Consider the following 25,011-nt stretch of genomic DNA (forward strand, 5'->3'; position numbering starts at 1 on the left):
ATACAGAAGGGGATTTATTTATTTATTTATTTATTTATTTATTTATTTATTTCTGCACCTATTAATTAGTCAGTACAGGAAGGATCAATAAATTCACACCAAAACACTCCAAGGAAATTTGGAGGTTACACAATGGAGAAAAATGCATTTGCTCCCTGTATTTAAAGTATCTGAAAAGAAAGCTGATTATAGTAAATATAACTAATGGTACTGCAGAAAACAACAGATTCATTTTGTGGTGGTGGTGCTGGTTGTGGCTGTTAATTATTGTTCAGTCAACCTCCACTTATAGAAACTATGAATGAGAGACCCTGAAGATACCCTCTCATCACTTGCTCTATCCTGCAAACTCAGTGCAATGACTTCATTGATTGAGTCTATTCACTGGTAATGCATTCTTCCTCCCCCCCCCCCCCACTTGCTCCTGCTTTAAAAAGCATTATAAACTTTTCTAATGAATCAGAGTTTTACAATATGGCCAAAGTATGACAGCCTATGTTTGGACATTTAGGGGCTCTACAAACTGCCCCATTCCTGGCCAGATCGGGACCACAGCCTCATGCTGATCCAGCCTTTTGAGGTGGCTCCTTTTTGCACCTTCCAAAGGGCAACATAGCCTCAGTGGCATGGCTGTATGGTGCCCCTTCAGTGCTACATCATCTGGAGACAATGCTGGAGGTGCGCCATGATGCCGCACACCGACTGAAGTGGTTCACGGAATCATGGCGCCTTGGGGGCAGACTCAGGGCATGCATCGTCAGGATGCTACACCCTGACTCCACCCACAGGCTGGCCTTCCAGTCTGTATAGGGCCTTTGCCATCTGGAAAGGATTCAAGCTTGATTTGCTTTGGGACCCATTCAGTTGTCTTTCTGGCAGTCCTCAGTGTCCATAGGTTTCAAGGTTGCTATATTGTAAATAATTATTTCAGCAGATGAAGCAACACTAATCTGATAGTGTTCACCAAATCGACGAAGTCACAACTGATTTTCTTATCATGTCAGAATTATTTAGCCTATAGTAAAAGACAAAAAGCTAAATACATCACATCACATCACATCAGTTAACTACCTGCAAAAACAGCTTGTAAGCCTGTAAATGTATTTGATACTTCTAACTTGGTAAACATGTGCACACCTGCAGTAACATTTTCTATTTAAACTGATGAAAGATATGTCAATTTTTTAAAAAGGCATACATGAGTTAAATAGTCAGCATATACCATAAAAATGCAACCATTAAAATAGGAAATAAGATCCTATTTTGTTTATATGTGCTGCAGTGAAACTTTTGATTTTGTTGTTGTACACTAATCACTTGAATCTAGGCTTGGGTTGCAGAATGAGAGTTATTCAGATACTGATCTTGTTCCTTGTCTTCTGAACCATCTGAAAAGTCAATCCTCAGGATCACAGGATATTCTGGAATGGTACAGGGTGTGGTTCAGGGGAGTATCAAGGGGAAAAAATGGAGGAAAGAGCAACATTCTCCGTTCTTTTTTTAAAAAATCGAAAATTTCTCCCAATTTGTTGAAAGTTAAGATAGAAAAATATAGAATTGAATCTTCATAATATGCCTAGTTTATTACATGGGAAAGCATTCAAAACTATTAATTCTGGACCAACCTGTAGGGAAAAACAATTGACCTGGACAATACAGTCTACTGTGCTTTGTTGCATGCCCAGACCTTGCTATAGTTTGACCAAGTCTAAGGCCTGTCTTCAGATCTCTTTATGGGTAGCCCTATTTCTGAGTCAAATGCTGCCACTGTCTATTACCCTTCAATCCTTATCTTTATTTAGAAATGAATGTACAATGCTAGTAGATTGTTTACCCTTTTCTGACTGTCCAGATGAAGTGGAACCTATGAAGGAGCACCAAAAACTTTAAGAGACAGTGTTTGAGATCTGGGTCCATAGATAGAAGTGTCCATGTTGGACATTTTACTTTAATGAACTTTAGGGGAAACTTACAGAATTTCCCAAAACATTTTTGAATAGGCTAGCTGGCCTGCTCTACACTGGGGACCAGCAACAGTGAAAACATGGCCATCCTAGAAGTGGAAGGAAAAGTTGGAGTGGAGTAGAATGGAATGAATACGTTTGCATATTCTGTACAGGATACAGAAACAAATACAAAGACAAGAAGTGACATTTGAAAGGCTAGAAAATGATAGGTAGGATTTGATAAGGCAGGGAGAGAGGGAGGGGATTATTTCAGAGCAGATTTCTACTATAAATAGTTATGTGTTACAGTTTCGCTACCTAACAGACTTTCAGTGACATAAATATTTTCCTTTCTTTTTGAGCAATCTTATCACATTTACCATTAAAGCTTTAAGAAGAGCAATCCTAGAAACAAAGTCTGCTCCGTTAACTTTTCTGTTCTTTTCAGATAACTATTATTATTCTCATACCTCACTCACCTCTCATCTCTACCTTCTACTGCAAAGATGGGCATGTTATAACTTTTGTTGGCCCCAAATGCAGGGCAACTAGTCAGCCCATACAAAAAACAAAAAACAAAACAAAAACAAAAACAAAAACAAATATTTATAATAAGAACAGCTTATAGCTGTGCAATTTGACCTGTACATAGATGGATCAGCTTAATCCATGTCAAAACTATATAAAATATTTCTACCGCAAAACATTTGTTTTTGTTTCACGTCACATTAACACTCATAGAATATTGTTTTTCATATGTATCCTGAGGTCATATATAAATCATAATGCAACATCCTATTATGTTTAATATGATCTAAAGCCAACAAATGAAGAAAAAGACAAACATCAATGGTGACTGAAATATCTCAGCAGTCTGGCCTGTTCATGTCAAACAAGGAAATAATAACAACCTTGTTATTATTAATCCATAGAAAAAAGTCCAAGGGCAAGGACAGTTCATAAAAACAGCATTATCCTCAAATCAGACAGTGAGAACTGATAGGAATGCAGGGATGATATATATGATTTACAGGATAAAAGGACTGATGTATAGAAATTTTTGCTCTCAAGTTTTGCTAAGTAATTTATCCACATTCAATTGCTTTTTCTCTACATGCTGAGACAAGTCAACAGCAAGTGCAAAGCCACATTTCAAAAAAAAGAATAGGAAAATTAAAGTATCTCTTTAAGATGTTCTGCCAAATTTCAAAATAATGTTCATATACTTAATGGAAGTTATTGATGATACACATATCATGTGTGTATCCAAAGGAATCTTGTAGCACCTTTGAGACTAAGTGAAAGATAGTCTATGAAAGCTCATGCTACCAACTTCTGACTTTCAGTTAATCTCAATGGTGCTGCAAGATCTCTTTGCATATTGATTTTCTAGACTGGCATGGCTATGCCTTTGAACTCTACTAATATAATGTGTGTGTGTGTGTGTGTGTGTGAGATGAACTGTATATTTTATTTTCTATATCTATCTATATATTCATACATATACATATACATATATACACACACATACATACAGAGAGAGCGAGAGAGAGAGAGAGAGAGAGAGAGAGAAGTAGAGCACAACTCAGGTGGATCATGTAGAAAGCATAATATGACTTCATGCAACAGTTTTAGAAATAAAAAATGATACTAATTTCATTAAATCTTATGTTTCTTTCTTTCTTTTGAAACAGAAGTGGTTCATACATTCTTTGGAAAACAACAACAAAACTTGGGATAAAGAGCTACTATGAATCGGATGTAGCTATGTATGAATCTTAATGTAATAATAATAATAATAATAATAATACACAATAAAGATTAACCTAAGAACAATTACTGTACTTGTCTTTTTACTGTCACCACTAGAACTTGTATACAACTGTTAAAACTCTAATTAACAATTTTTAAAATTATTTTCCAATAATTTTGCGGTAGGTTCCAGGGTCCATCCCTCTCATATATTGTTTGCAATGCAAGAAGAGTTCTCTGAGAACTACTACCTTGAGTCACTCCATTTTTAGACTGCCACTTGTTTCAGGGAGGACAAGGAGTTTACATTTAGAGTCCAATTTGTTGAATTTAGTTCTAATAATTTGCTCCCAAGGACTTCAATAGAATGTTTTCCTTTAGCACTCATAATAATTTCTCCATTCATTGACAATCTTAATGCTACATACAAACTTTAACTGTCTTTTGTTTACAACAGACTTAAATATGCTCTGTTTTGAGATTAAGAGTAAAACTGTACAGTGTTGAGTTAAATGATTATAGAAATAACTGCCATTGAGCATTTATCATAATTTGGGCTTCACGACAGTCCCAACAATATATTTCCAATTGTACAATTAACCTTCCTCTAAATTTTGCAAGCAATCAAGTCACTAAATGTGTCTGAAGGAGAGGAAAGGCCATTGCACAAAAGGAGAAGGGATATCAGTTCATTCTGTAGTACATTAACTGCTCCACTGGAGCAAAATAATTAATTTTCTTCATTGTACCATAATCAGAAAACCTAATCTTTAAAGTAAAAAAAAAACAGCAAAAACAAATAGGTTTGCAATTGCTCAACACACTTAACTGTCATTCAGATGCACTCAGTGAAGCTGAATAGTTTATTAATATTCTGTAGATGCTTGCTTTGTATTCCACGGCCAAAGCTAACAAACGTCCTTTTAGCCACTGCCAACTACATCAATTAACTGTACAATTTTGTATTCACCTATTTAGTAACTACTATTACAATCAATTTACCCAGCAAGAGCAAAAAAGTAAATCCCAAGCAATACTTCCGGCTTAACAAGCAAGTCATCTTATAAGGGAAGAAATTATTTTGCCCTGTACATCAGGAAACATTGACATATGGACTACATGGAACTACAACATATAAATGAACAATGAAAGGAGGCTAAATAAGATATATAGATAGAATGTTTCTTTATATTCCTTCATTTGGATACTAGAGATTCATAATCTACCCTGGACAGTCCCTTATATGGTAATACTAAACATTCTCTGTCTGGTGGGTTTTTTGTTTGGTTTCCCCCCCCCCTTTTTTTTTTTTTTTTTTTTTTTTAAGTCCAGAATGACAGAATGGTCCAAAGGGCTCTCTGCCATGGCTTTTCTGTCCTGGAACCTAATTGAGAGATTCCATTCCAGCCTGGAACTTTCACAAATCCATCTGAGTCACCCTGATCCACTTAGTTATTTGAGATTCAACCAAACCAAATTGCACAGTTCTAGAAATTACACTGTCTACTAAATCTGCCTAATGACTTCTTTATCTGGTGCAATTTACAATGCTTTCACGCCAGGAGGATGGGACATTGCTTGGACAAGGAACATCCAGTATTATATCTATTTGGCTCTATGCTCTGTGGATCCTGGCTCTTGCCCTGACTAATAACATCCTACTTACACCATGACTTCTAATCTAATTCTAGTCATGGGTCAAGTAAACATGCCAGAACATATGTTCCTGGTCGATTATACTAAATAGTTCAAATCTGTTTCTTACATTGTCCTTGAATCCATCTGAAATGTTATTCAGGTCATATTTTGGTATGATGATGGTTTTTGCTTTCTTCTTCTGATTTCTGTTATGAGCAGTTCATGGTCTGTGCCACAGACAGCTCCTGGTCTGATTTTGGCCACAAGGATAGAGCCTCTCTATCTTCTACTTCCAATTATGTAGTCTCTCTGGTTTTTGTCTTTACCATCTTGTGATGTCCAGGTGTATAGTCTCCTTCTGATTGTATGAAGCAGTTCTTTGCAATGAATAGATTGTGGCCTCATATAATTCTATCAGATGTTCTTCTGCTTTGTTTCTTGTTCCTAATCCAAATCTTCCTACTGTTTTTGATTCTTCTTTGTTGCCTATTTTAAAATTCAAGTCTCCAGTGATTAGTTTGAAATCTTGTGATGCTATGTTGTCAATTTCTTCCTGGACTGCATCATAGAATCTCTCAATTTCCTCTTCATCTGCATCTGTGATTGGTGCATATACCTGGATTATTGTGATGTTTATAGGTTTACCCTGAAGTTTTACTGATAATATATGGTCTGATTTTGAGTTGTATCCTTTGAGTGCTCTGGTTATATCTTTCTTTAGTATGAAAGCCAATCCATTTCTTCTTGCTTTTTTCATTTCCTGAATAAATTCCTGTATAGTTCTTTGAGTCAGAGTGACCCATTCTTGTCCATTTTAACTCACTCAATCCTAGTATTACTATATTCATGTGTTCCATTTCCTTCTTTACTATGTCTAGTTTTCCCTTGCTCATGCTTCTCACATTCCATGTTCCACTGCATTTGTAGCGTTGCTTCTAACTATGCTTGTTTTATTGGACATGTTTTCTGTATGGCCTCCCCCTCTCTAGTTGTTGGTTATTGAGCTATCTCACCTAAAGGGTTTTCTTGGTGAAATGGTCTCACAAGGAGAGACATATTTTGCCTCTTTTTGCACAGTGCTGATATACTACTGTTCTCTCTGTGAGAGTTGACTTCAGTGTCACCCACCACTAATGTTGCAGCCTAGTAGCTATACCTATATTTTATGCCTGTTATTCCCTTCTTCTCTCCCTCAATTCTCCTTTCCCTTCCCTTTTTACACTCAATGTTTTTCCCATTTTCCCCTTTTCCTCCCTGCCTCCCACTTTGTCCCCATCGGCAGCATCAGTGACCTTCTGGGCTTCTTGTTGGGGAGGCCTCTGGTGTTCCCTCTTTGTCTCTTGCCCTTCTGGTCTCAGGGGGAGGGGATGCTCTGATCTACCTGGGACCTCATTGCACAGGGCTCATAGAATGGGCCTGGTGCAGAACAAAAGGGGGTGGGAAGAGAATGGAATAGGGAAAGGACACATTTTACCATACACCAAAATGCTGCCAATGCCCCCGGATGTCCTCTTTCCATTTCTCCACAGAGGGAAATTTTCAGGAACTGTTCAGGGGACTTCCGGGTGTGTCGGTGGTGTTCCAGCGTGTGGTAAAATGCATCCTTTCCCCATTCTGTTTCCTCCCCACCCCTTTTCATTCCATGCCGGTCCCATTCCATGAGCCCTGTGTGGTGAGGTCCCCGGTCTCTCAAGCCTGCTTCTTGTCTCTCTGGATGGCAGCTCCCTTTGGGTCTCACAGGGGAAGAAAGGCTCTGATGTACCTGGTCTGCCAAGCCTGCTTCTTTGCCCCCTTTGGATGGCAGCCCATTTCTGTTCTCAGGTGGATGGGAGGCTCTGATAGTCACTTATGTTTTTCATCTATGATTCTTCCCAGAGAAATATAGTGTGTTTTTACAAAACTGAAGAATAAGACTACAAGTTCAACTCTAAGAAGGATTTGAGTCTGAAACTCACACTGACATTTTAAAATAAGCAGATACAACAGATTAAATTACTTTCCCCTCCTGTCTTTTTGACATTTATTAATACACGTCTATAACAGAAATACTGCAAACCATAATATGCTTGGGATAGAAAATACAAAAATTATTGCACAATGCATCTATAAAACAAACAGAATAGATTATATGGGTTGTAACCCATCCATCTATAGAGAACAATTTATTCATTCATGCTTAGCTTCATGTAAGAACAAATTAAATAAATATTGTGGGGGTAAAACACTGACACAATTAGACATATAATACTAGAGACTTCACCATTTTAATTTTAATGCAATTTCTTAGACTCATCATGACTAAGATTTAAAAACCAAGAATCCCAATATTAAGGTGTGTAAGAGTTGCATACTGTTTCAAAGACGATGGCCCTCAGAGTATTTTAATATTACTGATTTGTATGCAATATATTTCTAAAGGGACCAGAATATGCTTTGCTGTTTATAAAATAAAGGTGTTCAATAAAATGATATTTTATAATCCTTCAAAATGGTGAAAATCTTAAAGGTAATACAATAACAATGGTACCATCTTTTAAGAAGGTCAACTAAAAAGTGATTCCTACTGAATTCAATACAATTTGATGATTTAAAGTATTGTTGCCCTGCTCTTCAGACCTAAAGTTTCCCTGGTAGGTATATAATCCATTCATTGAGACTTTCTACAGACATGTATTGGATTACACTCTAAATCAATATAAGAGGCTACTTTACTGTATTATCTCTGGCAATAGCTTTCTCTGATATCATTAAATATTTGGGACAGAAACTAAAGCATAACAAGAAGGAAAATGGAAGAGCAAAGAAGAAACAACAGCATTATAATTTGGACTATTTCATTTCAATTGCTGGAAGGAATCAGGCATCACACATCTACTGCTCAGCTACTCTTCAAATCTTGTGGGGTTTTTTTCCGCCTATGGCTCTGTAATGCATTTGACTAGGCTGTTGCTAAAATCAGAACAAATGTGTTGCCTGAGGAGAAAATTCTAGTTATGTTTATAATTTGTTGAAGATTAAATTTTAGTGGTAATTCCACAGTCTCAAGAACTGATAAAAAGATTTTTTTTTTTAAAATGGAACTTTGTAGGAGCACTGCATCTTCTTTCAACTAGGAAAGAAAATCTCTAAGGTATAGGCTGAAGAAGCACATTTGTGTTCTTAATGCATACTCAAATGATAGAAAAACTAAGAGAGCAATAGTGAGTCTTTTTTCAACTGTTCCTCCCCATCTCTCTCATACCCCTCTTCGATCTGCTCTGGAAGGCCACTGAACCTTCTGGAGCAGAATTAGGGGACTTTGGGGGGACAATAGAAATTAATTCAAAAAATGCATCTATTCTGCTAAAAAGTTAAATACAAATCAGACCTGAAACAGATAGGACAAAATGTGGCTTCTAGCCACTTTGGGGGTGTGGCATGCAGATGATACACATCCCTGGATTGGCAGAGGCTGCTGTACACCTGCCTAAGGCAACCCAAAGCCAGCCAGAAAAGGAGTGGTGAAAAGCCGCTCCTTCCTGGTGGCCCATTGAGGACCACAGGATCTGGTCACCATGGTTCCGGGACAATCGGGGGCCAACCAGAGCTGGAGCAGCCAGAGGTCTCCAAGCTAACAACATACTTTACCCCTCGAATGTACATTTTCTTATTCTGAAATTTCCTGTCAATCATTCAAACATTCTATTTATTAGATATTTTTTTGGAACAGAATACACACACACACAAACAAGAACTCACTATAGAATCCACAATTTTGACTACCTTTACCATTAACTAACTAGATAGCCTTTAGCAAGCTACCCATACTTTATATATGTTTTGGACTACAATGGATATGTTGCTCAACAACTGGCAATGCTAGTTGGAGCTGATAGGAGTTGTAATAAAAATATCTGCATTGTACCATATTGAGGAAATTTCCTCTAAGGATTAAAATTAGATAATGCAAGTGGATACTTGAAAATGTTATACAACCACTAAATAGAAGAACTATTAAAATGACATGATTCAAGTGCCTGTGGTACTATACAATCCTAGAATTGCCATCTAGTTCAACTTCCTATTATACAACTAAAATACTCCAGAAGAACGAGATATAGATAATCTATTAGTGAAGAAGACTACTTCCTTGGAGATACCGGTATCTGAATTATATTAAAGCAAAATAATTAATGGTTATTTTCAAAAAAATACAATCCTGAATGCATACGAAAGCATGTAATGTCTTCTCACAGAAAACATCACACGTCTTTTATTCACACAGAATTATATTCTACTTTTGTCAGATGTCATCTGGAATACTGTGTCCACTTCTGAGCAAGATAATCCAAGCAGGATATCAAGAATCTGGGATGTGTCCAGAAGAGGACAACCACAATGACAGCAAGCCCTATGACAAACAACTTAGGGTGCTGTGTATGTTTATCTTGGAGAAAATATGACTGAGTGGTGATATGATAACCACCTTTAAATATCTGAAGGGATGTCATGGAGAAGATGGAGTGAGCATGTTTTCTGCTGCTCCAGACACCAGAACATAAACCAACATTACAAATTACAAGAAAAGAGATTTCACCTAAATATTAGGAAGAATTTTAATGTAAGAGATGTTAGGCAGCCCCTAGGCTACCTCAGAATTTGGTGAGCTGTCATTCTTTAAGACTCTTAAAATTGATCACATAACCCAACTGAGCCACTTCTCAGGAGTACTTTAGCCATATATTTAGCTGCAGGGGGTTACATCTCTATGATTCCTCTATGTCTAAGTTTAAATACTTACTGTCTAGCATCCTAGCTGTCCATGTTCTACAAGGAGCAGCTAAGAGAGCTAGGTTTGTTTAGCCTAGAGAAGAGAAGGTTAAGGGACAACATGATAACCATGGTTGAAATATTTGAAGGGATGTCACATTGGGGATGAAGGAAGCTTGTTTTCTGCTGCTTCAGAGACTAGCAGCAATGGATTGAAGCTATAGTAAAGGGATTCCACCTAAACTTAGCAGGAACTTCCTGACAATAAAAGCTATTCAACAGCAGAACATACTCCCTCAGAGAGTGGTGGAGTTTCCTTCTTTGGAAGTTTTTAAACAGAGGCTGGATAGTCATCGGTCAGTGGTACTTTGATTGTGTTTTCCTGCATGGAAGGGAGTTGGACTGGATGGCTCTTGTGGTCTCTTCCAACTCTATGGCACTAGTTGAGCCAGAATTCTATGGGAAGAAAAGTCTGGGAATGCATTTATCCAGGATCATATTTATGAAACATACATGAAATAATTTTTCCCCATGATTTTCCCATTCATTAAAAGGTGTGAAAGATGCCTGGATTGGGTACAGGATGCCTACTGCCTGAGCATGGGTGTATGCAATAAAATCCACCTATTTAAGTTTACACCCTGTGTCTAGCATGGGAGAAAAGACTGGTGCGACAATCTCCGATATTAATGTTGAAAAAATATCCTTAAGAACAACAAAAATGCACGCAAACTTTAGACAACAAACTAGAGGTAGCAGCAAAAAAATTGGGCTATGTCCCTGTCTTGATTGGGTTATGCCATGTTGATCTTCCATCAGCATGCCTGCTAAAGAAACATCTGGAAACATCTTAAAAAGTGCATAACAATGAGAAAATAATTATCCCAAATTATCTTTGGATTTTCAAGAAATTAAATCCAAGTGCAAGTATTCCAAAAAGTTGTTTGGATCATTGTCATAACATTAGAAGATTAGAAAAAAAGAAAAAGAGAAGAGAAGAAAGAAAGCATATGACATGCACAAATATTTGACATGTTTTATGAACAGATGTCTTTCCTGTTTTTTTAATGGCAATCATTTTATTGGCAATTATAAGAAGACATTTCTCAAAACACTGTCTTTCTTCTATTAATTCTGCTTTAATTATTTTCAAATAATAATATCAATTTCTTTCATTACCCTATTTTATCTCTATTAAAATTATTAGTAACATTAATTTGGTTGGTTTGGTTGGTTGTAATTACAGTAAAGAATAATTATTCCAATAAAAGTATACTCTTTCTTACACTTTTTGTATTTGCACTTAGTCAGCATGACTGTCTACTACTAATGACCCCAGGACATGAAAAGGCCTATTCCCAATATTTCTGCTCAACCCCTTGCCAACCCATGTCCCAGTTCTCCATTGCTCAGGAGTGTACGCACCACTGCTACCCACTCCCACAAGATGAGAGGTGCCGTGACAGCTATTTTCACACACCTGGAGTGCTATCATGTGGGAAATGGGGTAAGCTTATTTGCCTCAGATGTTGCTGTCAAATAACCACAATACAACAGGTTGGAAGTAAGGCCACAACTTTATTTGCAAACAATTGGTAGGGTTGGCACAAAGCATAAGGTCAGGATCTGTGAAATCAAACAACCTGATGTTGTCTAATTATCCAAACCTGGCACCCACCAGGTGCTTGGGATGACCTAGGGGCTAAGGAACACAACTTGACCGCAAACATTGTCTTGCGTTCACAAATTCACTAAGCCCCTAATCACCGGGAGGCGCTCCTGCGTTCTGGCCCCCGCAATGGCCAAACGCCTGCCCTATTTGCCCCCGGGTACCTATTGACTCCCAAACCAGAGCTCCATAGCCCTGGTACAACAATGTGCAGATCCTGGCCTATGCTGCCGCCAAAGTTGTGATGAAAAAACACCCACAAAACAGCAGTGGGCGGGCAGGAGAAGCTCAAAGTCTTTCTCCCTTCCTCAGCTTGGCTCTGCTCTGCTCGAAGCCAAGCGCCAACTGAGGGCTGGGGCCGGCAACGTGGCCTAAAATAGGCCTAGGCCCCGCCCATATTGCATGCTGTGCGGAGCCCCTCCTCCAAGGCCACCCAACCAATAGGCAGCCCTGGAGGACCGGAAGCTCTGCACCAACGAGCCTGGCTCCCAGAGTGTCGCGGAGCGATGGGACCGCCCCATCCGCTCCGCGCACCAATAGGGAGCCGGAGCAAGCCCCAGTGCACACTGGGGCTAGTACTTCCAGCTGCTTCTAGCGGCAAAACGGTCTGCCCGTTGAGTCGGGCGGCCGTTTTTTTCTGCTGTTCCAGAAGACAGGACAAGACAAGTGATTCTGTCTAAACATTTAGGAAAACCTTCCTGATAGTAAGACTCATTTTACAATGGAACAGACTCCATCAAACCATAGTGAACTCACCTTTGTTGGAGAGTTTTAAATAGAATTCAGATATGCACCTTTCAATGATATTTTAGCTGTGGATTCCTGCATTGTCATGGGTTAGGACTTGTTAGCCCTTGGGATCACATTCAGTGATCCTAGGTCACTCACTTGCTCCCTCCCAGGGCCTACACACACAAACACAAAGAGCTTGGTACCTATTTTGCTTTCCTTTCTCTTCAAAGGATGAGGGCCTTGCAAATATCAATGTCTCCTGTCCGTCTTAATACAATTTCTAGCATCACTACCCAGTCCTTCAGTGGATCTTTTTTCCAATGCAGACCAAAAAGGGCGGTCTGCCGTCACCTCAATTTCTGCCAACAGGAAGCCTCAGCTGCCAAACGGCGAGAACCCAAGCAGGTTCTTTTTGCGTTGCACTTGCGATGCCCGAGTGCACAAATGGCACACTTGTGACATCACAAGTGCAATGGGACGTGCAGATTCTATGCGTCTGTTGCGTCAAAATGGCGGTGCCCATGTGTACAAGGCGCCGCCATTTTGAAGTCCCTATCACGTGCTAGGGGTGAGGCCGGTATGGATGGTGCATCCATGGCCAACCCCTAGCATGTGACGGGGGCGGCGCAAAGGCCCAACTAAATCGGGCCAATGTTTCTCCACACCTTAAAATGACAACAGGGGAATCACAGCACAGAATATGTAAAGAGGTAGTACAGGAATATCAAGTTAACTAAATTATTTAAGTCTCTGGTGCCAGATGGACTACATCTAAGGGTATTATAAGAACTGGCAGAAGTAATCTCAGAGCCACAGGCAATAATAAAGTTTATGAAATTTGCAGATGAGATCAAATTAGGAGAAGTAGCTAATACCCCAGAGGAGAGGATCAAAATTCAAAACAACTTGAATAGATTATAAAGCTGGGCCAAAACTATCAAAATGAATTTCAAGATGGAGAAATGTAAGGTACTGCACTTAGGCATTAAAAATGAAATGCATAAATATAGGATGGAGGACACCTGGCTTAATTTGCTAGACCTTAAAGTTTTGGCTGAGTTTGAAATGGACCTAGGAGTTCTAGTAGGCAACAAGTTGAGCATTAGTCAACAGTGTGATGTGGCCATCAAAAAAGCCAATGCAATTCTAGGTTGCAATAATAGACATATAGGCGGGTTACAAACCGCCATAAAGTACGCGCTCCGCGTGTACTAGGGTTAGGAAGGGCCGTATTAGGGTTAGGAACGTTCTTACCTTCCTCACGGCCTTTCCTCCCAGTATGCGCGGAACACGTCGTAAATGGCGGTGCCCATCCACATGGGCGCTGCCATTTTGACGTCTTGGACACTGTGTGTCCAGATGTGTCATGGTAGAAGTGACGCCGCGAGGGCGTGCTCCACCCCTCGCGGCGCCACTTCCGCGTTTCGAAAAGGAGCGCCATTTTGGTGCTCCTTTTTCACTGCGCGGGGAAGCCTCACGGTCTGGCCGCTGGGGCTTCCCTATGCAGCGAATGGCAGCGGCGGGAAAACGGCCCCTTGAGGGCCATTTGTAACCCCCCATAGTGTCTAGATGAAGGGAAGTAACAGTATTTTAATCTGCTTTGATCAGACGTCACCTGGAATACCATATCCAGTGCTGTGCACCACAATTCAAGAGGGATATTGACAAGCTGGAAATGTCCAGAGGAGGATGACCAAAATGGTGAAAGGTCTGGAAGCCATGCCCTATGAAGAGAGACTTAGGGAGCTGGGTATGTTTAGCCTGGAGAAGAGTAGCTTAAGAGGTTATATAAAAGCCCTATTTAAACATTTGAAAAGGTGCCATATTGAGGATGGAGCAATCTTGTTTTTTGCTGCTCCAGAGAATAGGACCCAGAGCAATGGACTCAAACTACAGAAAAAGTGATTCCACTTAAACATTAGGAGGAACTTTCTGACAGTAAGAGCTGTTTGACAATGGAACTGTGCCTCAGAGTGCGATGGAGTCTCCATCTTTGGGGTATTTTTTAAACAGTGGCTGGATGGCCATTTGTCGGGGATGGTTTGATTGTGAGTTCCTGTATGGCAAGAGAGTTGGACTGGAAAGCCCTTGTGCTCTCTTCGAACTCTATGATTCTATGTTATATTTATTACAGAAAATGCCATTTACTGCTAAAAATATACATTTTTTACAGAGAATAAGTTTCCCAGCTACAGCATTCTCTGTGCCTGAAATAGCATTTTCTGTACTGAAAATATTATTTTTACATTGAAATAGTATTTTCTGAACATAAATGCTTGTTTCCTCTGCCAGAAATGCCATTTTTATAATATAATGCTGTTTGAGAATAAGTCTCAAACTACAAAGTTTTCAAAAACTACAGTTTCCAAAGACTTTCTTGTTGTGAGAATAAATTTAATAATAAATAAATAATAAATAAAACTTTTATTTATATACCGCCCTTCCATTGATCAGGGCGGTGAACAACATAGTAAAAACAGTACATACATTACATAGTACATAGTAAAAACAGTACATACATTAAAGCAAATTAAAACAGTCATAAAAACCCCCTTTAATAAATTTGTTAAAATTATTCATTACACCCCTACTTCCTGTAAGAAAAAAAAATCTTCTATTGTACCAAATGATTTACTGAAACTTTCAAGGTGATAGGAGTTCACTCATTTCCTGGGAATTATTAAGAAAATCCCTCACCATCCAAAATATATATTATTTTCAGTATCAGCGGACTCAGTTTCCAATAACCAACATCTTAATGTGATTAAAGCAAAATATTTTATTTCAGAAATTGAGACAGAAGTTCCTCTGTCCAGGGTTTGTGTCAGAACTAAAAGCCAGAAAAACAACTGACTCATGAAGCATGAAATCTCAGACACATTCACATATTATACATCAATGCTGCATTTATTTCTAGGTTCTGGACTCTTTCATATCCATATGCTTTCATACTTTTAAGGAAAACCCATAAAATAGTGTGATAATTTCTTCAAAAGCAAGTAGTAGCAAACTGCACTGAAAACTATAATGGGCACTTTAAAAATAGAGCAATAAAGTAGCAAATGCACTAAGGAAGGAAACAAAAAGAGTAGAGAAAAAAATAATAGCTCTATTACAGCTGAAGATTCATTTAAAGACATTTTCTTTTTCCATATTTATCAGTTGATTTATTATTGTCCATTTGACCTGTAAGTAACTTAATTATGTATATGTGCTTTATAGTTTATGTATAAGTGTTTTATGTATAAAATACTTCTTAGTAAATATTAGAAATTTTAATAGACACATTAAGTTACATAAAGAGTACTGCATTAATGAAATGTTAAAAATAAAAAGGGATCTTTATACTAGGAGCAGGCAAACCTTTCAAGATTTTATTTTAATTTGGAAACTACACCATTAGAATATAATATTCCTTATCATAATACAATCAAAGATGACACTAATGTGTTTAACTGTACTGTAAAGTACCCAATATTATTATTTCACCCAATGTTTGCCCTGAAACACTAATGATGTGCCTTAGATATGCATACGCTTTCCCACTCCAGTTCTCCTGACTAGGTAGCTACCAAAAATTATGCTTACATTACAGGTGATAGCTTCCAAATTTAGCAGTTGTACTTAAGGTGTAGTGGGGGGGGGAGCATTGCTCCTCCAAATAAAGATTTTCCCTGATGACATCTTCCATCAAGCTTCAATTTTTTATCATTGTTGAGTGAGACACTAAAAATGGTTTGCACCTAGCATTCTTACATTTGTTGTTCTCATATTCACTTGGGAAGTTTACCTGCTCCCTCTCTTTGGATGTCTTAACCAGATGAGACATAGCTGAATCCTATGTGTTGGTTTCAAGTTACATTTCTGACTAACATGGCTAAATTACTTTTTATCTTTATACCACACATATATACACTCCCATGAAGCTGTGTTCAGATCACAGTAAGTTCATAAGTATGAAGGTGTAATAAACTGCTGCTTGTATCTATGTAGGGAAAGATGTATAAAGATACTGCAGTGCTAAGTGTGTGGCTATCTGTATAAGTAAGATCACACACAGCCACTCGCTGCATGGTCACATTTCAACATTTCTTTTGTGTTTACTCTAATTACATGGAAAGCTTGTAATCCCTAGCCTCCAAACAGTTCAGAGAAAAGGGTGCTGTGCGAGGTCTGAAAGAAAATGACCTGGAGGAAAGTAATCAGTAGCAGGCAGCAGGATGTGACAGTATGACTTAACAGGATTGGTTATAAGCAACTAGTCCAATTCAGGTCCTGAAGGACCTGGGAAAGCTTCCAAGAGTAGCAGTTGAAAAACAGTAACATTTCAAAGCCAGCTGCATTCTTATATCCCCAAAGCAGGATCAAGCCCTGTTTCATAAGCCAAGTTACCAGAAATTTAAAAGGCTTGGAACCAAGTGCTGGAATCCTGAATGCCTTTGGAATGAACATTCAGTAATTTCTAAAGCCATTCAAACAATGCTAGCCACTATGTTTACAAAAATATCTAAAGATTCTACCGACTCCCATTTCCTGAAGAACAGATAAAATTGTTTTATAGAATTACTTGGAATAGCTCTTTTGTCAGATGTTCAAATGTACCTCAGATAGATACAATTATTGGGAGTAATGGCACCTCATTTAATTGAGTCGTATTATATGCAACCCTTATTGAACCCATTTTCTTCAAAATTTCCTTAATGCCACTCAAGCATTTAAAGGGAGTAAGTTACTATTTTGGAATATATTTACAGAATCACCAGCCAGAACAGTCACTGGTTGCTCAAGCTGCAGAGTTCTAGAAGTAACTTTTCCATAGTTTAGGAGTAAGGATAGCATAGAGAGATAACAGGTCATCCAAATGTCAACAAATAAAGCAGTGTGGCGGCATAAAGTCAATGGGAACATGCACATTGACTTAATGGAACTAGGTTCTGTAAGGAGGAGATACTGCCTTAGAACTCTGTCACAGGGTTGAAGCATTCCCAAGGTAATTACATTTGATTTCTCGTTTGGGCATTTTTCTGGATTGAAATGCAAATTAGAAATCAATTAACAAATAAACAAATAGATTTGGAAGAAAGAAATGTTTGCTGCTGCAGCTAATATAAAAGCCAGTTTTGAACATTATATAAAAAAAACCATACAAGCATGTATATAAGAACACATAAAGGCACACAATAAATGGCAATGAAGGCTTTGTCGGATCCTGGAAACTATTTCCTATATCAGAACTGGAATAAATGTCTGTCATATGGAGACACTTGTCTTTCACTAAAAAATATTAGTATTGGAGAAGAGAACAGGACATGACTTCAAAGCAAGTTTCTAGGCCTATCTTGCTCTTTTTCTTTCTCATCGATGTTTGCCTCCTTCCACTCATTTAGCCTTTTCTTTTCCTCACTCACCTGCTCTACATACTAGGGATCACAAGCTCTCTTGCTAGAAGACTTCTGGAATGTGCAAAAGGAGGCAGTATGTGGAATTGTCTACAGGCTCTAGAAAGAAACAAATCTCCCAGGCCTACATCCTGCCTTGCTTCAAAAGAAGATTAGGGATGCTCAGTGTTTAAATATGATACTGCAGGCTTCAGACAGATTTTAATTAAATAAAAGTCATTAATTCATTTTAAAACAAAACAACCATCAGGCACAGACCACAGGGTCCCCTTAGAAACCATGTCAAGTTTCAACTAAATCTTAGAGACATGCTGGAAAGACACATATACACTTTATTAATACACTCAAAATAATAGTTGCAGTTTAAAATACCAGCAAAACATCCTGATTTTGATTTAATGAATTTACCTCACAAATCAGAAGCAAAAAGAAAAATCTTAATATTGAAATATAAATTATTCAGATCAAACTGTATAGAATTTTTTTTTACAAAATCAAACCTTACTCAAATTCCTTTCATTGAAACAAATAAACAAGTGAAATTAGTAGGAAAGGAACACATGATGTTTCAGTATAAAATGAATATTTGTCTGTAAATGCAAAACTCGGTCCACAAATCTAATTTGTACTAACCTTCAGGATCAAGCAGTTTCTCAATTCCCAGGTGTCTTTTGGCTATGTTGAATGCATGGTCTAATCGCTGTATAGCTGACTGTTGGCAAACCACACTGTCCCAATCAAACAGATCTGGTCTGAAAAGGAAAGGGGGGAAAAACAAACATAACACAGTTAATAGCAGAATTATATTCTCAATTATGCTCACTCCTATATTCTCCATATAAGAAAGGTACCATAAGCTGAAGTGAGTCCCTGATACACAAAATAACCTATTTTCAGCTTCATACAAAATTAAACATTGAAACAAGGAATTCAGCTAACATCTCTGAAATTCTATGGACAAGTCTTAAATGTTTTATAGGCAAAGATTAAAGAACAGCTTAGGTAAACATTCTGGGACCATGTGCTATTAGTTACAATGTTTGCAATATAAATAATTCTGTTAATTTGTGACACTCGTCATTTATGTAAGAATTATCCATTAGGAGAAGTAAAATTGTTTTCAAGATTACAGAAGAAGAAAAAATTAATCACATTTAAACAAACGTGCAAAATCCAGTTCATATCAGGTACAATGTCCATAAATGGAGCATGGCCCAAGTCTCAAAAGAGCTCCATCTGTTCCTCATCCCATCTCTCCCAACATTTGCACAGCACTATGTGACTGGGCAGTCTGTGTTTACCTTCCCCTTCCACTTCTCCCACACAGCCTGACAAGTTGGTCAGTCTTCATTCTCCCTAACATCAATAACATGTAACAGAAGAGAATGTATAATAGATCAATATATATTATGTTTAAATACTTCTTTGCTTTTCAGTTCCAGGACCAATTGTCTGCAAATAATTCTTTATCAAGAATGACATATTCCAGTATAGATGGATAGCTACAATTAATGTATATTGTAATATTCCTATTTGCCCAGGAACACAAACTTCTGGGAGCCAAACAAACAAACAAAAATAGCACAGCTTCATATTAAACAGACAGCATGAGTGACCTCCAAGTCGTACCATCATCTGCAGTCTGCTCAGGTATTACAGACTCAGGGTCATGGCTTCTTTGAATGAGTCTATACATTTGTCTTCCTCTTTTCCTACTGCCTTCTACATTATGAAACATTATTGTCTTTTCTAGTGAGCCATGTCCTCTCATGAAATGTACAAGACCTCTTATCCAGGACTGTATTTCAAATAAGTTGATTTCAGCAAGATGATTTTTAACTGTTTTTACATTTTTATTGTATTTATTTTACATTTTTATTGTAAAATATCTGAGCCATGTTAACAATAAATATCTGTGAGCCACCGTTGGTCCCTTTCCAGGAGAAAGGTGGCATATAAAACAAACAAACAAACAAACAAACAAATGTTTTTCTTCTTCCTATCAGTTTTTTTCACTATCCAACTTTCACAACCATACATAGAAATTGGAAATAGGATGGCACTGATGATCCTAACTTAAGCATTGAATTATATATCTTCAAACTTGGAGATCTTGTCCAGTTCTTTCATAGCTGTCCTTCCATGTTATAGTTTTCTTCTGATTTCTTGCCTGTAGTCTCCGTTCTAATTATTGACTGAGTCAAGGTACGGAAAATCTTGAGCTATCTCAATGCCTTTTTGTCTGCTTTAAAGTTACGTAAAAAAAAAATCTGTGATCATTAGTTTTCTTTTCTTAATAGTAACTGTAACCCTGTCTTTGTTCTTGCTTCATTGACATTTTTCAGTTATCATTCCAAGTCTTGAATGCTGAGGAGAACCCTGAACCTGAGGAGAACTTATGATAGGGTTTTCTTGGCAAAATTTGTTTAGAGCGGGTTTGTCTTTGCATTCATCTGAGGCTGAAAGAATGTGACCTGCCCAAGGTCAACCATGGCTGAGCGAGGACTTGAATACTGACCTCCTAGTTCAATGCCCCAACCACTACATGACACTGGCTTGTGCACTATTACACTAAGTTTTACTAATTTCAATGGAATTTAAGCATCACTGACTGAATATTCCTTTTAAACTTTCGCAGATATATATTTTTAAATTTCTGTGAAATTTCCTCTTTGAAATGTTTTTTTTTTTTTTTTTTAAGAAAGAGTATAAATTAGCAAGATCTGTGCATGGTTTACTTACAGATAAAAAGAAACCACTTGATTATGAATAGTTTTCTGAATATGAAATAAGCTACCCTATACAAGATTTATATCCATCAGGCAGAGCTTTACTAATGTGTGGACCTTATTGCATGGAGAAAAAGACCTGAAATAGATTCGGGATTGCAAATTCAAAAGCAGGTATTACCACATGTAAAATTGCTGCTGCTGGCACTGGACGACTACAAACTGGGTCCCAGCAACCCAGTTTGCAAAGTGACCTGCTGAGCACACCTGGGACCTGGGTTGTAGTTGCCCGGTGGCAGCAGCAGCGATTTTATATGCGGTAATACCCGCTTTTGAATTTGCAATCCCAAATCTATTTTGGGTCTTTTTCTCCATGTGGCAAGATCCATTATTTCTAATGTTCAGATTTGATTTAGGCCATTGTTACAGGTCTAGAATAGATTCACTGAACCTATGGAACTCATATAAGAGTTGATTCACCTAGTTCCTGTTGATTCAATGAGTCTGCTCTAGTTAGAACTAAGAACATTGGATGTAGACAATCCATAACACAATGAGCAGAAACCCTTGTACAATCAAGAACCTTATTTTACCAGGATTCCTGATCATGCAGTAGCTTCCACATACTCAATTCCAAAAAAGTATAAGCAGAAACATACTCCAGGCCTGTCACTGAGTAAAGGATGGCTAGAACCAGTGGAACAGAGATACTGAGGGCAAGGCTTCTGTACGCCCCTGCTGCATTCACACAAGCTGTCTTCATGCAAGTAGGTTAAATTTTGCCTAAGGCTACTCAGAACCCAGACAACACCATGATCTTAAATATAATTAATACAAGACTCAGCATTACTTTGAATTTATAGCTGCATAAGATTTATACCAGATGGCACAGAATTAAAAATTACTCTTCCAGAAAGTAAATGCTTAAGAAATGTCTACCTAAATAAATGGAGCATCACAAATCACAATGTTATGATGGGAGAGTTAACACGTACAACACTGGCACTTCTTAAAATGTGTTTTGAGACAATTCTCATAACTGTGCATAAGACCAATTATTACTGAACAAAATTTCCATACATCTGTAATGAAAAGACAGAGTAGAGAAAAAGGAAAAGTAGCCAAAATTATTCTAAATAAATAAATGAATGGAATCTATAGTTAAGATTCCTGTGCTATTTTTTAATTTTTATTCTTGAAGAAACAGCTGTCTCATCTTTTTCTCTGAGAGAAATGAAAAATTTTATCAGTAGCAATTTTCACACTACTTAAGGAAGCAATTATTTTGACTTTTAAGTCTCTGTTCTACAAGTCAGTGCTCGGAGGACTGAATTCCAGTTCTACTAACCACAGAGATAATAGCAATTTTGCAGCCATGTAGTCAAATTAGTGTTATATTATGTAGGGCCCCACAAAATGCTGGGTGATTTTCCTGGGTTAAGCTTAAGGTCACTGTTGCCAGTTTCAAATAGCTAAGTAATAAATTAAGTCTTGCTGTGTTGCTACTGTGAAGGTGTGTAATTAAAACACCATATTGTTATTAGCTGTCCTGCAAAGTATCACCTAATGCTTCTTGCTATTATTTACAAACACAAGGATGGCTGTTATATGGCCAGAAACATCTCTCCATATTCCCCGAAGCAGCTTGAACAATATATTCTACCCACTGCTAATTATTTTCACTTAACAATATATATATAAAGATTTTGTCAGGATTTGATACCAAGTGTATTGCAAGGAGTAGGGAAAAACAGGGTAAGCAATTGTTTTGCTACTGCACTTATATGCCACCCTGTTAATAAGGCTCTCAATTCCAGAAGCATCGTGGCACTGCCTTCCTTCTGTCTAGAGCCTTTCACTGGAGCTGATATTTGGCTTTTCTCCTATGCTTCCAAGTGACAAACATGAGACTCTTATTACTAATAGGATGATAGGAAGAAATAAAATGGATGATTCTTTAAGGATGTCACTGAGCAATGGCCAGAAAGGCTGAGGGATGCTTTAATTGTGGAATATAGCATCAAAAGGAGACAGAAGAATCATTAATGATATAAAATGGAGTGGATGTAAATTAAAATTTGAGATTATCCACAACAGGAGATTCATAACAGATGAAAAGGAAATAGTTTTGTTAAGATACATGTCATTATATTGGGAAGTGGATTACCAAAGATGCAGAGATTGCCACAATTTTAGTTACATTTAAAAAAAACAACACAAAACCCTCTGCAAATTTATGAGTAATAAGGGTTTCATGTACGTGACAAGCATTTTCCAAAGAAGGCCTTTACTGTTAGAATCAAGGAAGCAAAGAATGTTCACAGTGGCCTCTCCTGCTCTGATCTTCCTCTGTTGATGGAGATGACTTCAAGGATGCTGTGGATATGTTTAGTCAAATGACAGAGCTCCTAATGATCAGGAATATTGGTCAGTGTTAGATTCAGACAAGTCAGGAGTGCAGTGGTGCAACTAGAGAGCTCATCCCTCCATCCATACAATAAATGAACACTTGACAAGGCGTGAAGAGATCTGTTCTCATGATTAGAATGATCTGTCAGTGATTATTGGCTGTATTAGCATGTAACATCTGTATTATTTATAGGCAGTATAAAATCTGGTTAGCAATAGCTGGAAATGAACAACAGGAGATGGCTTGCTTCTCCTCACTCCATTTTTTGCTTGCTGGACAAAAAAAATCATTTTATCCTGGATGAAATATACAACAACATGTAAACAAACTCCACTTTGCTACTGAATTTTTAAAACACATTTCTTACCTGTGGCTGTGGATAAGTGCATTGAAAGCCAAGCCATCAGACCAGCTATTGGTGAAATTAATAACATTGACCTGTGGATAGTTCTGAGTTGATTGACGAACCCAGCTCAGCAAGATCTTTTCACTGTTTGTCTGCTGCAGACCAGCCATGATGTTTTTCATTACATCTTTGACCTGTGTTAGAAGACAGAATTTCACCAGTAGCTCAGCTGATTTATCGAGGACAACTCATTTCCTTCCTACTAGTCAAGCCCTGTCTTTTTTTTTTCTTCTCACTTCAGCACAGGATATTCAGCATATGCGACATCATAAAATACACATGGAAGGATGCAGAAGGGACATTATTTGTCTGGTAAAACAAGGTTTTAATACAAATGAGAAAGAATTGCTGCTCTTCCTCCTTCCTTCATTACTGCAATGTGCAAAAGAAAGGAGCACTGTGGTTAATCAAACCAGTGGATTGCTATTAACATTTATTTTTGGTTGCCAAATAGGACAATGCTATCCTCTGAAAATTTCCCTGAAATACTATAAAAGAAAATAGACCTATATGTCATGCTTGATGGAAGATTTAAATACTAATTTGATAGTTTTAATACTTAATCTGTATTTAATTAATAGATAAGGGATATAGTTAATAGCATTAATAGCTCCCTTTGGCAGAAATGGCAGGAGAGCAACCCCTTTTTGTCCTCCAAATAACTGCTTCTGAGAGTTGGTGGAACCTCTGGAACAATACATGAAGTGTTGCTACATGAAGCGAAGTCATCCTCCTTCCCAATTCCTACTGCTGGACAAAAAGCTCTCCTTGTATGACCCAAAACATTCTGTTCATGGAAATGGATGTTGAAATTCAGCCTACAAAAGGATGTAAATATGTTGGTAGAAAATATTAGTTACCACTATAGTGTAGAGTGCTATATTCAAAAGTTCATCATATAATGGAAGGAGAGCAAGACAGAGAGCATTTGTGTATTTTTATATTTTATTTTCCTATATTTTGTATCAAATGAGCCAGATACCTTAGAGAGCTGAAGACCTTTTGCTCCTTGAGGCAGAATGAGAAATACCTCTGCTAAGTAAAGGGGTATAAGTACCCAAGATCATTCTAAATATCTGGGAAAACAGACCAGCATGAAACGCTGGCTTTGGGGTGGCATAGGGGCTTGGCATACACATAATGCATGCCTTGACACCACTCCCAAGCCGGTGTCACGCCATCCCATTGACCATAAAGTGGGTGGCATCATGGCATTTCTGTGGCACTGCATTTACAGGCATCGTGCTGCAGAAATGCAGAAGAGCCGCTGCTGCTGTAGTGGAAAGACATCTTTTTTCTACCCCCAAAAGAGTGGATTGGGCATTGGGGCCACAATGTGTGGTTGCCGTGGCTCCTATCCAGTGCTCAAAGAGGTGGTGCAGAACCAGCCTTTTGGGGTGGCCTGTTTTGCCTCTAAATTGGCAGTTAAGGCAGATAATTCCACAAACATCCTATTCAGTGGCAGTAAATATAATAATAAAATGTGCTAAAATGTTCTGCCGCATTTCCTTGAGGCTCAAATCAACTACCTGAGGTGACCTTATCACTTGGTCTAAGACATGGGTGTGAATCATTCAGCCT

At 37.9% G+C, this 25,011-nt stretch overlaps 1 protein-coding gene across 8 annotated transcripts in view; it reads right to left on the reverse strand.

The window, feature by feature from the left end:
* The window catches only part of LOC149319486 (dystrophin-like), a 1,434,671-nt gene that overhangs the window by 899,989 nt on the left and 509,671 nt on the right, over positions 1-25,011 (reverse strand). For all 8 annotated transcript variants that reach the window (XM_089511816.1, XM_089511819.1, XM_089511811.1 and 5 more), the window contains exons 6-7: positions 23,392-23,564; positions 18,519-18,637 (exon numbers count right to left, since the gene is read on the reverse strand). In XM_089511816.1, the coding sequence (XP_089367942.1) occupies positions 18,519-18,637; positions 23,392-23,564 (292 nt within the window). The remainder of the gene's footprint in view (positions 1-18,518; positions 18,638-23,391; positions 23,565-25,011) is intronic.

This window comes from Sceloporus occidentalis, unplaced genomic scaffold (genome assembly GCF_023333645.1).
Source record: "Sceloporus occidentalis isolate IW3139 unplaced genomic scaffold, rSceOcc1.0.p SCAF_2, whole genome shotgun sequence".
In the NCBI taxonomy this organism is placed as follows: domain Eukaryota; kingdom Metazoa; phylum Chordata; class Lepidosauria; order Squamata; family Phrynosomatidae; genus Sceloporus; species Sceloporus occidentalis.